This window comes from Procambarus clarkii, chromosome 9 (assembly GCF_040958095.1).
Source record: "Procambarus clarkii isolate CNS0578487 chromosome 9, FALCON_Pclarkii_2.0, whole genome shotgun sequence".
Classification (NCBI taxonomy): domain Eukaryota; kingdom Metazoa; phylum Arthropoda; class Malacostraca; order Decapoda; family Cambaridae; genus Procambarus; species Procambarus clarkii.
The window spans coordinates 18211809-18226978 of NC_091158.1; the positions used below are offsets into that span (position 1 = coordinate 18211809).

At 42.7% G+C, this 15170-nt stretch overlaps 1 protein-coding gene across 1 annotated transcript in view; it reads left to right on the plus strand.

Annotated features, from left to right (window-relative positions):
* LOC123766329 (uncharacterized) overlaps nucleotides 1-15170 on the plus strand; it is a 186436-nt gene that overhangs the window by 57506 nt on the left and 113760 nt on the right. Inside the window, exon 2 of the mRNA XM_069321211.1 lies at nucleotides 2895-3291. Coding sequence (XP_069177312.1) covers nucleotides 3240-3291 — 52 coding nt within the window. The 5' untranslated portion in view covers nucleotides 2895-3239. The remainder of the gene's footprint in view (nucleotides 1-2894; nucleotides 3292-15170) is intronic.

Sequence of the window (15170 nt, forward strand, 5' to 3'; positions counted from 1 at the left end):
AGCAAATTCACATAATCCCTCAAATAATACAGATTTGGTTCAAACTGTAATTGCTACCTAATGACAATAATGTCGCTAAATTGGCGACGAGCAGTCGAAAGAAAATCTAATTACAGCAAGTGTGTTAATCTTTCCTGCTTTTTTGAAGAGGGGGTCACTGCGTTGAAATGTTAACTACCGTTAACAAGGGTTATATGCCTCATGAATATGAGAGAGAGAGAGAGAGAGAGAGAGAGAGAGAGAGAGAGAGAGAGAGCATGTTGCAACGGATCTAGCAAAGCATTTTACGGTGAATTTACACAGAAATCACAATAGCGTGATGCATCAAATGAATAAATCCACAAGGGCCGTGACGAGGATTCGAACTTACGTCCGAGAACATCCCAGACGCTGCCTTAATCGACTGAGCTACGACATGGTTAAAAGAATTGCAACCAGAAGTTCTACTGATTTGTTCATTTACAGAGAATGTTAAGAGAGGATGTTGTTATATAGTGGGATATTGTAGAGAGCTTGTAAATATAATGATATAACAAGTGTTGGAGATTATATATTGGATATACCAATGTATATCCAGTATATGTATAGGTGACGTTGCAGAAAATGTAAAAAAAAATGTTGACTATTGCATGTGATGATGGAGTTCAACTCAGGTTTCAGATGTTGAATACATATTGTTGACAGTTTTAATTGTTGAATTCAAACGTGGCGTAAATGCAATGAAAAAAACTTCAACAAGTCTATAACTTCGTGAATCTTCAAATGAATAACTTTATAATTAACTTCTTGACTTCATAATTTAATAACTTTAATAACCAAGTTTATAAACTTATAACTCAGTAACTTTAGCGTTTACTAAGTTCAAATTTTGTTCAAGACATTAATTGGCAACTTAACATAAACATGGGCAATAAAACGGTCTATATACAATATACAAAAATATATTCTTATATGAACTGTGTAAAATACAAATTATATTACACGTGTTTAGTTTCACTTCAATGAGTTTTGATATATAAACTCACAACTAATTTGCATATAAATATACCATGCCTAGTCTGGCAATGTCGTACCGTACGACTTGTACCTGAAGTGGATTCTAGTGGTCCGTGAGCTCCCTAATTCCGACTAGAGGGACCCAGACCTGTGATGACTTGATCTAGCAAGCTGTTGCTTGCAGCGGTTGAAGACGTATGACAAACATGTTTTGTCTTGCTAGCTTAGGTAAGGAAGAAAGTTCTAAGTCATTAGAGCAATAAGGTGTCCTCACAAGACGTTGACGAGTGATCGTGTGGCCTCACAAGACGTCTGAGAAGACGGCAGCATCCGGCTTTACCAAGGAAGCCTGATGTGTGAGGGAGGAGGATAAACAGAGCCGTCACGCGCCAGGCTGATGCTAGCAGACATCATCACAGCTCACAGATGTAAATAAACGACTCCAGCAAATAAAGATTTACCGATGGTTGAGATCATGAATCATGGCTCGCGTGTTTAATCTGCTGTGGAGATTGTCTGTGGTGAGTGTGTGTGTGGTGAGTGTGTGTGTGGTGAGTGTGTGTAGTACACGTTCAGTGTGCGAGTGTGTGGTGTGAGGTGAGTCTAAGTTATATGGTGAAAGATGTTCTTTTCGTGAATTTTTGTTGGTAAAATGTGTTTTTTTAAGAATGAAGTAACAAAGTGTCACTATCTTGCTTATCAATCAACTAGGAAGTATACTTTAGTCCTCAACAAGCCTCCTAGTTTACGTATGATAACTATATCCTAGTCTAACATATCTGATACTACCTCAGATATGTATCAGAGATAGTATCTGAGATACCATCTCAGATATCTCAGATACCCCTCCCCCACTATCTTCATTACCGGTCTTTTGTGCGTGACAGTGTAATGATCCCGTTTAAAGATTACTTTGTAACGTTATTGAAATCTTCACTATTTTTTATGAGAGTGACACTGGCGGATATGGCTCTTAAGTAATTTCTTCCCATCATTGACGTTTAAGTAATTGGATGATAAATATATATATTTATCTGTGATATTTTCCGTTTTTTTTATTTTAAATCTGGACTACGTTGGCAACCTTCCATGATAATACCGACGCAAGTCTCTGGGTTAGATGTGATGCCATTAATGTTGTGATGGGGTGTGGTCACGTAGCTGAGATGATGTGGGCCATATTAATGTGGTTGTGTGGCCTTATTAATGAGGTGGTGTGGCCTTATTAATGTGGTGGTGTGGCCTTATTAATGTGGTGGTGTGGTCACATTACACTGAAGTGGTGTGGCCAAATTATTATGGTAGTGTGGTTCCAATATTGAAGTAACTGTGGAGAGGCGTCGATCTGCTGTCTATCATCTTGCGTTCATCATAAGCCTGAGTTACGTTAACTTTGTTTTTTCTACTTCTTTATGCTCCCGCCAAATATCAGCAGGTGACATTAACCGATGTGTCCTTTTATATCTGTTGGCGAGCGAATGAACGAGTTAATAAATTATCGAATGTGTGCGCGAACGACACGTCGAACGAGCGACAGGATGTTCGTTGCTGTAGCCACATCAACGACACCCAAAATCTGACTCGGTTTCTGTGGTTTAATTTATCTCGACCTTACGAAACCAGTCCATCAATACCATCGACACATAATTTACGAGTCAATTCTCTCATCACTCGGCTGTTTGAACAGACTTTATACCTTATACTTCGGTCTAGTATAAGTCTAATGCTAACAGAAAAAAAGACTGATTTTCCCATTAATATAACATGAATAGTCACGATATTCATACAACAGTTTCTTGAAACGTTTGTTGATTCTTGTACCGTTTTGTATTTTGTGATATATGCTGATTACTGAGAAAGAAAACTGAAATTATGTGATTTTTGTATTTTTCTTCCAGATTGAGACGTGGGAACAGTGTGAAGCAATGTGATCTGGCTCACTGATGAGACTGAGATATGGCTTACTGTAGGAGCCTGTGGCTTGCCTCATTGTAGGAGCCTGTGGCCTGCCTCATTGTAGGAGCCTGTGGCCTGTCTCATTGTAGGACTCTTTAACCTGCCTCACTGTACGGGCTGATCGTGGCTGTACTGAAGGACTCTGACCTGGCCCTCTTGAAGGGGCCCATGACTCGCCTCACTGAAGGATCCACGGAGCTCCGTCACTGTAGGACACAGTGATCTACACTGTAAAAGGTTCTTGTGGCCTGCCCACGACGGGTCCTGGCCTGCCAGAGAGCTCCAGAATGAGACAGCTCCCGCCAGGGCTATTAACAGGGATCCTCCTGGCATCAACAGGTAAGTGAAACACTTGATATTATTGTCTTAACTTATTTGTGTCACTTTGAAAACGCCTTGTGACCCCTGTCTAATTTATCTGCGTCATTTTTTTAACGCCTTGTGACGCTGTATAATTTATTTGCGTCATTTTGTAAAGCCCTGTGACGTTAATTGATTTTCGTCACTTTTAACGCCTTGAAACGCTGTCTAATTGATCTGCGTCACTTTTCAATCATCTATATTTCTCTAATTATACCTTACCTTACCATTTGTAATGTCACCTTGTTTCCGGACCTGACTTACGAAAGGAATTACGAAGCTTAATAACGTAGTTAACACTGAAATGATGCCTGACAGCTCATGCCAAGCCTCTCCGAATACTCATCTAAGCTTTCGAACACTCGTGAAAGATTTCGAACACTCGCGAAACGATTCCAGCTCTCATGAAACATTAAAACACACATATATAAGCTGATGAGTTCTCGTGAAAGTTCTTTTTCCTTTCCTAACCTGCGAGAGGACCCAAAACAGAAAACGAGACACTTTCGTGACCCACTTTTACTTTCTAGTGCGTCAATTACGCACGTGTTCTCTCGTCTGACCGACGGAGCATGTCCATATTGCTTGTAGAAGCTGTTGGGCTTATTCTGCCGCGTATAATTTGCTACGCTTGAGTTGCTGATCTTTATGATATATATATATATTTTTAGGGTCTGGCTCGGAGCTTGGGCGAAGCGTAGGAGTGAGGGAGGGGTGAGAGGGAGGGAGGGAAGGTGAGAGAGAGAGGGAAGGAAGGTGAGAGGGAGGGAGGGGAAGTGAGAGAGAGAGGGAGGGGAGGGATAGTAGATGCGTTAATTCACATGCCTTGCTTGTATTAATATTTACATACAAAATAGTGTACCGGGTTGAACCTTTTCTTGGTCGTGGGTCAAGGCACTTGTCGATCATTCTAACGCTGAAGAAGTTCTATCTGACATTTCTGCGAGTCATTTGTCGTCTAGTTCACCCATCTACCCTTTTCCTGTTTACATTCTTCCTAGCTTATATATATACCGTTTCTTTACCTACTTTCGCAGTACCCACCCTTTACAATCTTACATGTCGTAATCATGTCCCATTTATTCTTCACCTTCAGTGCAGTGGAGTCTAGTAAGAGGAGAAAAGGGGCGAGGAGCTAGGGGAGGGGTGATGGGGTGATATTATTGGTCATTTGAGGGGGAAAAGTGGTAGGTCACAGGAACAGGGGGAGGGGGGGTTGGGGGGGAATGCCACTTTGCCTAAATAGCGCCTGATTTAGAGATGCATAGAATTATGCATCAGCTCAATTTAGTGAGGGAGTTCCCGTCATGCATTCATCATGCAACGCTTTTAGCTGTTGCTCTGTGTTGCAGGGGGGGGGGGGAGGATGATGTCTGTGCTGGGGGGGGGGAAGGGAGGAGGAGTAGGAGGGGGGGGGAGTCTGACCTGCAGTAAAGGAAGAATACTGTTATTAAGCCTTTACTAAGAGGAGGAGGAGGAGGAAAAGGAATTATCTTGGCCCTTTGTATAATAATAATAATAATGTATAATGATAATTGCAATAAATACCATGAATTATAACTACAACTTTCACACAATAAAATTATCTCTATAAAGACAGTAGCCAATTACGGTCTATAAATCGACCATCGACTTGAGAATGGTCCAGGACGGACCGAAACGTCGTCGTCCCTTCACCTTCTAGTGTGTGGTCTGGTCAACATACTTCAGCCACGTTATTGTGACTCATCGCCTGCATACGGTCTATAAAGACTAAAACCCAAGTGTTTTACCTGGCAATTTATTCCTTATAGGCTGCTGGATTCATCTGTTTAGCTCTCCAACGGCTGTCTCTCTCTCTCTGTTGCTAATTTCTGTTGTGGCTCTTTGAGCTTTGCTGTTGCTGCCTCTTCTCATTTCTTGATTATTCCCTGTTGATTTCTTTCGTTTCTTTATCATGGAAATTTTCACGGTGAATATCATATCAATTTTCAGGGTGACTATCATATAAATTTTCAGGGTGAGTCATTGATTTGTCATTGATCATTGATCATCAAGGTGATTTTCTATCGTGAGTCATTCGAGAGGAGTTATCTTGAGTAATTTTAGAGTGACTATCGTGTGTGATGTTAGGGTGAATTCTGTGAGTAATTTCTGGTTGAACGTCGTGAGTAATTGCATATGTGAAATGATTCATAATTTAATGAATATAATGAGTATTATAAGCCAATAAGTAAAGATGCTAACTGACAACCATAGAGTGCATCTCAGTAAGTACTCATGGTGACTCATCACCATAGAGTACACCCCGGTAGGTACTCATGGTGACTCATCACCATAGAGTACACCCCGGTAGGTACTCATGGTGACTCATCACCATAGAGTACACCCCGGTAGGTACTCATGGTGACTCATCACCATAGAGTACACCCCGGTAGGTACTCATGGTGACTCATCACCATAGAGTACACCCCGGTAGGTACTCATGGTGACTCATCACCACATCATATACATAAAATAATAAATACGGAGAAAAGAAAATAATTTACAAGTGACGAATTTCCGAAAAACAGTGAAAATCACGATTTAAATTTAGTATAACGTTGAAACATTAAGATTGTAGGTCATTTTATGTATTTTTTTCTTGTCTTTACTACTTTATTAGTGAGAGAGAGAGAGAGAGAGAGAGAGAGAGAGAGAGAGAGAGAGAGAGAGACAGACAGACAGACACAGAGACAGATGCAATATAATTGGAAGTAGATAAATACAATTCAAAGCGATAGAATAGGCGAAAAAGAAGTAAAATATGAGAGCAAAGAAGACTGTGATGAGGGGAAGAGGCTATATAGCCTATAAAAGAATGAGAAGAGAGAGAGAGAAAGAAAGAGAGCAACACACAGAATCCCTCATACCACCAAAAGCAAAGGTTGTAACGCCTGTCATATACCCCTGTCATCAACAGAACGGACATCACTGACATATTCATGACAGTCCTCTGTCAGTCACCTGGCAGACAGCTACCTGTACTGTCAACCTCGTGTGGGTGGAGGACACCTGTCTCCACACTCAACACATACTAGCAGAATGCACTGTTAAAATGAGTTGCAGATTCCATGCAACTTTCATCATTTCTCACGTGTATATGTTTCTTAACAAGATCTTTATATAATGTCTGCAACATATATAGTTTCTGCAGATAACGAAACATTTCAGGAGGCTTAAACGACGTGGTTAGCAATGCCCAAACTATGTTTTATCTCTAAACAGGTTACGAAGAAATATTACGAAACACGAATGTAATCAGTACAGTATAGCCAGACTCTTCTAACTATTATTTTTCAACACAAGTCAGCCAGTTTAGCCATAACAAACAGCGGGGATGGTGTTTGACACTTAAATGGTCCAAGTGGTTGGGCACTGTTCTTGCACTTCGTCTGTCTATCCTAGCTACTGTTCTTGCACTCCATCTGTCTATCCCAGCTACTGTTCTTGCACTCCATCTGTCTATCCCAGCTACTGTTCTTGCACTCCATCTGTCTATCCCAGCTACTGTTCTTGCACTCCATCTGTCTATCCTAGCTACTGTTCTTGCACTCCATCTGTCTATCCTAGCTACTGTTCTTGCACTCCATCTGTCTATCCTAGCTACTGTTCTTGCACTCCATCTGTCTATCCTAGCTACTGTTCTTGCACTCCATCTGTCTATCCTAGCTACTGTTCTTGCACTCCATCTGTCTATCCTAGCTACTGTTCTTGCACTCCATCTGTCTATCCTAGCTACTGTTCTTGCACTCCATCTGTCTATCCTAGCTACTGTTCTTGCACTCCATCTGTCTATCCTAGCTACTGTTCTTGCACTCCGTCTGTCTATCCCTGCTACTATCCTGTCACGGCCTCATATCCCTTCCATGTGCCATGTATTCATTTTGGCTAGGCGCCAGTGTGTGTGTGTATATATATATATATATATATATATATATATATATATATATATATATATATATATATATATATATATATATATATAATACACACAATATAAATATCTAATCAATATATTACTATATCAAAATAATTTTTCTAATATGTATTTAATCTCTAATCTGCATAAGATCAGTAATAATTTGATATACAAAATCTCAGGAATTAGGCTACATCTGTTACATATTTAAAACAAAGTTATGTTCTAGCTTAGATCAGAATTAATTTCTAACTATTACTGATATGTAGTGCTTATACGCCCATTAACCCCCATTTATCTTTAATGAGAAAATGTGTTGAAAGAACCCACAATTGCCTGTAATTAATATATTTATTGCCTCTTAAGGCTTGGCTGGAACGTTGCGCGCAGTCAAGGGGTTTGGAAGAGATACAATTATGTGAGAGATTTGTCTCCTATTAATCTCTTTAAGGTTGGATCATACGTATTAGTTATTAATTTTTTTCGTATTACTGTTATTAAGAGGAGCAAGAGTAAAAATAGAAAGTTGTTGAGTGTGGAGGGGGTTTACATACTGTTCTCTCTCTCTCTCTCTCTCTCTCTCTCTCTCTCTCTCTCTCTCTCTCTCTCTCTCTCTCTCTCTCTCTCCTTCAATCTTGCACTCCTCTCCTTCCTATTCTTCCCCTTTCCTCCCTCCCTCTCCCTCCTTCCATCTCTCCAATATCTCAACACCCCTCCCTCCCCTCTCCACTTAAGCGCCTAGGTAGCAATAGTCTGAATATATGGAACAAGGCTACTAGCCCCTTAATTTGCCACCCATCAAGAGGGCAAGACCAGCTCGCGTGTTGCTAAATGGAGTGCAATTGCTTGACAGACGTCACTTGCAATGTGGTATCAGGTGGGTGGTTAGTGAAAGCTCGGAGGCTTGCATTGTCCTTGTTGTCTTTGTCGTGTGGGGGGTAGGGGGGGAGGGAGAGGGAGGGAGGAGGGAGGGAGGAGGGGGGGGGGGAAGGGTGTTAATGGTTAGAATGGGAGTCTTGATGAAGTGGTTGAGTAGTTATAACTATATTGTATGACATGTTGTAAGTCAGATTGTCGCTCTGTGTCTCTCTCTCTCTCTCTCTCTCTCTCTCTCTCTCTCTCTCTCTCTCTCTCTCTCTCTCTCTCTCTCTCTCTCTCTCTCTCTCTCTCTCTCTCTCTTCTCGTAATAATAATACTGTTAACTTAACATTTAATTAATGTCTAAGAAACTGTAAATAAAACACACACACACACACACACACACACACACACACACACACACACACACACACACACACACACACACACACACACACACAAACTCACACACACACACAATACACAGTGTTTCAGAAAGCCTTATTATAAACAGCCTAAAATTAATACACTGCTTTGAAAAGTTATCAACCTCACATTGTTGTGTAAGTGTAGATGGCTTTGAGGAGGGGGGGGAGGTGTCTTCTTAGTGGTATAGGTAGCTTTTAGTGGGGGTGTAGGTATAGGTGGGGCCTATTGGAGGCGCTTAATGGGGGTATAAATAGCCCAATTGATGATTCATATTTATACCAACAGAAAATGGGAGTCTAAAATATTTTGTAAGCCGCTCGGAAAATGGGAAGTCACGGAGTTAAGACCAACTATCGAACTACGTGGGGAAGCTCCCCCAAAGAAAACGGTAAGTAGTGAGATAAAGGGGGTGTGGGAAGACCATCATGGAAAAACGGGAAACTGGAAGTTCCAAAGTGTGTGTGTGTGGGGGGGGGAGAAACCAGCGAAGAAAACGGAAAAATGTGGTGGGAGAAGAAATCTAAATTAGAAAACGACAAAATAAGTAGTAGGACAAAAAATTTTTGCAAAAACACCAAACTGAAGACTTATTTTACGGCTGGAAAAGTTTTACAATCTCCGGGCTCACGCAGGAGCCTCTACCCCCTCTACCCCCATCTTCTCATCCCCCCCTTCTCCTCATTACTCTCTCCCCTCCCTCCTCATTCCCTCCCCCCTCCTCCTCCCCTTCTCATTCCCTCATTCCACATTCAATCCTCCATCCCTCCCCCCCTCACTCGTCATTCCACCTGCTCTCCTTTCTTCTCCCTTCTCTTCTCTCTCTCTCTCTCTCTCTCTCTCTCTCTCTCTCTCTCTCTCTCTCTCTCTCTCTCTCTCTCTCTCTCTCTCTCTCTCCCTTCCTTACTCTTCCTCCTCCCTTCCATCCCGGTCACTCTCCAGAACTCTCCTCCTGTCCTAGCTCCCTTCTTTATCCCTCTTTCCTGTTTGTCTGTTTCTCGTTCATCTCTATATTTGTTTCTGTTTATATCTTATCGCTTTCCATCTTTCTCTTTCCTTCCTTTCTCCATCTTCCTTTTCTTATCATTACTCCGTCTTCCTTGTCTCCTTCTTTCCAATCTTCTCTCTTTCCTTCTTCTCTCTTCTGATTCCCAAGATTGTTTCTATTGATGTATTATCTCATCTATCTCTTTATAAACCCATACATTAATCTGTTAATACCATCTATCCTCTATCCAGCTTTATATTCATTCCTCAATTATCACTCCATATTAATCTCCCTCATTCCCTCATTTTCTCCCTCCCTCACTCACTCTCTCACTTCCTCCCTCACTTTCCTCCATGTCTTTCCCCTCATCAACTCCTCTGTATTTTTTTTTTTTTTAGGGTTGTCAGGTAACATTTTGTCGGTCAAACTTCAGAGCCATCATCTTCAGACCTGTGTGTGTGTGTGTGTGTGTGTGTGTGTGTGTGTGTGTGTGTGTGTGTGTGTGTGTGTGTGTGTGTGTGTTTTTGTTTCCCGTGAAATGCGATATATAAAAATTATTGTAATATCGTTGAAAACATTAAAGAGATCGAGATAAAAACTTATTTTGTTTTATTTGATCGACATTTGATTTGATTGAATATTTTGATCGACAGATCGATAGACAAGATAGATATATGTGGTTATAGATAAATGGGGAAAGTACATGGCTAAATATATAACATTGGACCAATTAAAGAACAAATCCAACAGGAGCTGTGATGCGCGTTCGTACCTCTGCGTATAGGTTCGAATCTACATTACGGCTCCTGTTGGAGCACCAGTAACACTTAACGCTCCGTTGAGTGTTACTGTTGTTCCGTTGAGTGTTACTTTTCTTGGGCTGCTTTAAGTTATAATTATCATAATAACTATTACTATTATTGATATTATTATTATTTTTATTATAGTCAATAATTATATATTTTATTCCTTAAATAATTAATTAATAAAGAACCGTTTAATGCGGGGATTTAGTCGTTGTTGTCTTTGCTATTTTGTTTGTCTCGTATGAGACAAATTGGTTGCATAAATAAACCAATTATGAGGCCTCATTTTTATATTTACTCCCCCCCCCTTTAACACCCACCCACGCCCCATCAACACGCTCCCACACCCACACACCCACACCTCTACACCCCATAAATGGGAGATGTAAGATTCAAAGGGGAATTGGCAGTCAAACAAAACATGGTTGAAAGCTACTGTCAGGAGAACGAGGGGGACAACATAGATAGACAAAAAATAGTTATAATTGAGTCGTATGACAAAAAAAGAATGTCTTTGGTGTTAAAGTTGTTGATATTCGTGGTATGGATTGACTGAAGAATTTGTTGACAATTCGATAGGTACTTAGGAATGTAAATTGAAGAAGAAGGTGTGGGAACTGTGTCATTGTGTTGTACAGTGGATTTATACAACTGCGTATACGTACACACACACACACACTTACACACACACACACACACACAAACAAGGGGACACAGGTGGAAACTGTGTACCCAAATGAGCCACAGGGACGTTAGAAAGAACTTTTTCAGTGTCAGAGTAGTTAACAGGTGGAATGCATTAGGCAGTGATGTGGTGGAAGCTGACTCCATACACAGTTTCAAATGTAGATATGATAGAGCCCAGTAGGCTCAGGAATCTGTACTCCTGTTTATTGACAGTTGAGAGGCGGGACCAAAGAGCCAAAGCTCAACCCCCGCAAACACAAATAGGTGAGTACACACACACACACACACACACACACACACACACACACACACACACACACACACACACACACACACACACACACACACACACTATGAATGAAATAATTTACACAAATTCAAAACAATTCCAATTATTTAAGCAAGGAATTATAGACGTAGAGAGAGACAGAGAGAAGCAGCGAGACGTGATAGATGGTGGAGGCTCAGTTCGCCAAACCTAATGTCCATGAATGGATAATGACATTTTTACGATCCAATTTGCAGCTAACTATTACGTTCTGTCGTCAGTTTGGGGAAGAGACGGGGGGGGGGGGGGTTAAGAGGAAGGTTCTAAACACAATGACGTGACAATTAGCCACCAGATAGAACTAATGGATTTACTAATCCCGATCTCCTAATGGCAGTGATTAAGAGAAATATTTAAAAAAGTAGCTTTCTCTTTCCTGTCTGTCTCTGTCTCTCTCTGTCTGTCTGTCTCTCTCTGTCTCTCTCTCTCTCTCTCTCTCTCTCTCTCTCTCTCTCTCTCTCTCTCTCTCTCTCTCTCTCTCTCTCTCTCTCTCTCTCTCTCTCTCTGGTGTAGTGGGTCACTGTAGAAAATATGCCTTCAAGAGGTCATTGAAGGTAGACACTCTTAACCAAAGTGATAGTTTAAGAAGACATTCCTTAACGACTGGCTCCTTCCCCCCCCCCCTTTCAGATGGAAGGAGACAACACCCTCAGCGCTGTCTCACTCGTTAATGGCCATTAACGTGGGAGTCTTTGGGTATAGACCACAGCCACAGTGAAGAGATGATTGGAAAGAGGGGGGGGGGAGGAAATTTAGTAAATAATGTATAAGAGGGGGACGAATGATTGTGTGAGAGCAAGAAAAACAGGCACAGAACTCGTATACACACACACACACACACACACACACACACACACACACACACACACACACACACACACACACACACACACACACACACAGGGCCTCGTAGCCTGGTGGATAGCGCGCAGGACTCGTAATTCTGTGGCGCGGGTTCGATTCCCGCACCAGGCAGAAACAAATAGGCTGTCTTTCATCTAATTCACCTGTTCTAATCGAGTCATTACATTAGACAACAGCCCGCCGGTTAGAAAGGCGGGGCCCAAGAATACACCACCGCGCGCGCGCACACAACCTCCCCGCAAACCCACACCGCTCCTAAACAAACAAACAATAAAATCCCATTTGTTGAGAAAAGCCCAATTACCAACTGTCCGCATAAACAAGTACAAACCGCCGTCGATAAATAGCTGCATCGGCTACATTTTTAACCAATCGTCACCTTTGTCCGGATACGGCTTGTATCCGGACGCTTAACCGAACACTTCCTCTACCGGCCCGTCTCCCCCCCCCCCCCTGTTCCCCCCCCCTGTCCCCCCCCCCCAAGACACATTTTAGCTCCCAAATATATGTGAATAAGTTTACAAGAGACAAAGATATGGCGGAGGTCCGGGGAGAGAGAGAGAGAGAGAGAGAGAGAGAGAGAGAGAGAGAGAGAGAGAGAGAGAGAGAGAGAGAGAGAGGGAGAGGGGGGAAATCAAGAGGAAAGGAGAGCGGGTGAGGGTAAACTGGGAGAGGGGAGAGAGGATAATAATAATAAATAGGGAGGAAGAGGAGACTGGATGGAAGGAGGGGGAGAGAGAGAGAGAAAGATATATAGAGAGAGAGACTAAGATTATGAGTTGAGAGGGGGATTGGGGGGGCAAAGGAGGGAGTTCAGGAGATAATTGGTTGGGGGGGGTGAGAGAGACGTAGGGGGTGAGAGAAACGTAGCAGGAGAGAGAAACGTAGAGGTCAGGGAGACAGAAAGGGGGGTAGGGGTAGGTAGAAGAGGAATCTGAGAGGAAAACGCTTTAATCAAATTTTGAATTACTGCTTGTTAGGTTACCTGCAATTAATACATCACATTATGAGAAGCGGCAATTTACCTGTCTCTGTCTCTCTCTCTCTCTCTCTTGCTGGGAATTGGACAGTTGGGTAATTAGCCTTCACTTGTACTTCAGCCAGACTCTTAATATTTGCTGAAGCGAATTTTTGAAGGGATTCTGTGTATTGATCTATGTATGCCTACAGGTTGAGCTTCAGTTCATAGGCTCTGGAATTTCAGGCAAAGGTCGCCATTTGTGTACTTGTTCTCCGTCACTGTAGTGACTTATATGTACTGTTTATTGTATGTATTTTGTACCTGTAATCTGTATCTGAAAGGAGGTGAGGCTGTTAAAGCAGAAAGTTCTTCCTCTACTCCCTACTGTGCTGTGGTGGATACATGTATGGATATGTATGGATATGTATCCAGGGAGGACGGATGAGTTCCTCCCTGCTGCTGCTGCTGCTGCTGCTGCTGCTATGACTGATATTACAGGTATGGAGTGTTAGTGCCAGTACAGCTATTGGGCACACTACACTTCCCCACACACCACTACACTCCCCAATACACTCCCCACACACCACTACACTCCCCAATACACTCCCCACACACCACTACACTCCCCAATACACTCCCCACACACCACTACACTCCCCAATACACTCCCCACACACCACTACACTCCCCAATACACTCCCCACACACCAATACACACCCCACACACCACTACACTCCCCAATACACTCCCCACACACCACTACACTCCCCAATACACTCCCCACACACCAATACACACCCCACACACCACTATACTCCCCAATACACTCCCCACACACCACTACACTCCCCAATACACTCCCCACACACCACTACACTCCCCACACACCACTACACTCCCCAATACACTCCCCACACACCACTACACTCCCCAATACACTCCCCACACACCACTACACTCCCCAATACACTCCCTACACACCACTACACTCCCCACACACCACTACACTCCCCAATACACTCCCCACACACCACTACACTCCCCAATACACTCCCCACACACCACTACACTCCCCAATACACTCCCCACACACCACTACACTCCCCAATACACTCCCCACACACCACTACACTCCCCAATACACTCCCCACACACCACTACACTCCCCAATACACTCCCCACACACCACTACACTCCCCAATACACTCCCCACACACCACTACACTCCCCAATACACTCCCCACACACCACTACACTCCCCAATACACTCCCCACACACCAATACACTCCCCACACACCACTACACTCCCCACACACCACTACACTCCCCAATACACTCCCCACACACCACTACACTCCCCAATACACTCCCCACACACCAATACACTCCCCAATACACTCCCCACACACCACTACACTCCCCAATACACTCCCCACACACCACTACACTCCCCAATACACTCCCCACACACCACTACACTCCCCAATACACTCCCCACACACCACTACACTCCCCAATACACTCCCCACACACCACTACACTCCCCAATACACTCCCCACACACCACTATACTCGACCCACTGGAGCTCAAAACAGGATAAGGCTGCATATAACAATTGCACTCCATTGCAAAATTGAGCGCGGCTCTATTATGCATTTAATGGTGATAATTGTTCAATAGTTGTGTAGTGTAATGATGGTTCGAACGCGCACTATCGGATACAGATAACTGTAATCTGCGTTACAGTTTCCTGTAATGAGTTTGTATTAACCATCCATTTTCATGCCTTTTTACTCTGTATTTTTCACCTGTGATTAACGTGTGTTTTCCTCTGTCTATTAGTTTATACGGGTATTATGTATGATAGGGAAGATGTATTACGTAAATATGTACTTTGGTTGGTGTATGGGGGTGGTGTATGAGTATTATGAGGTCGTACTTGTGCTTGTATTCGACTAATAGTTCTTGTGAGGGAATATGACCCATTAGTTCCCGGG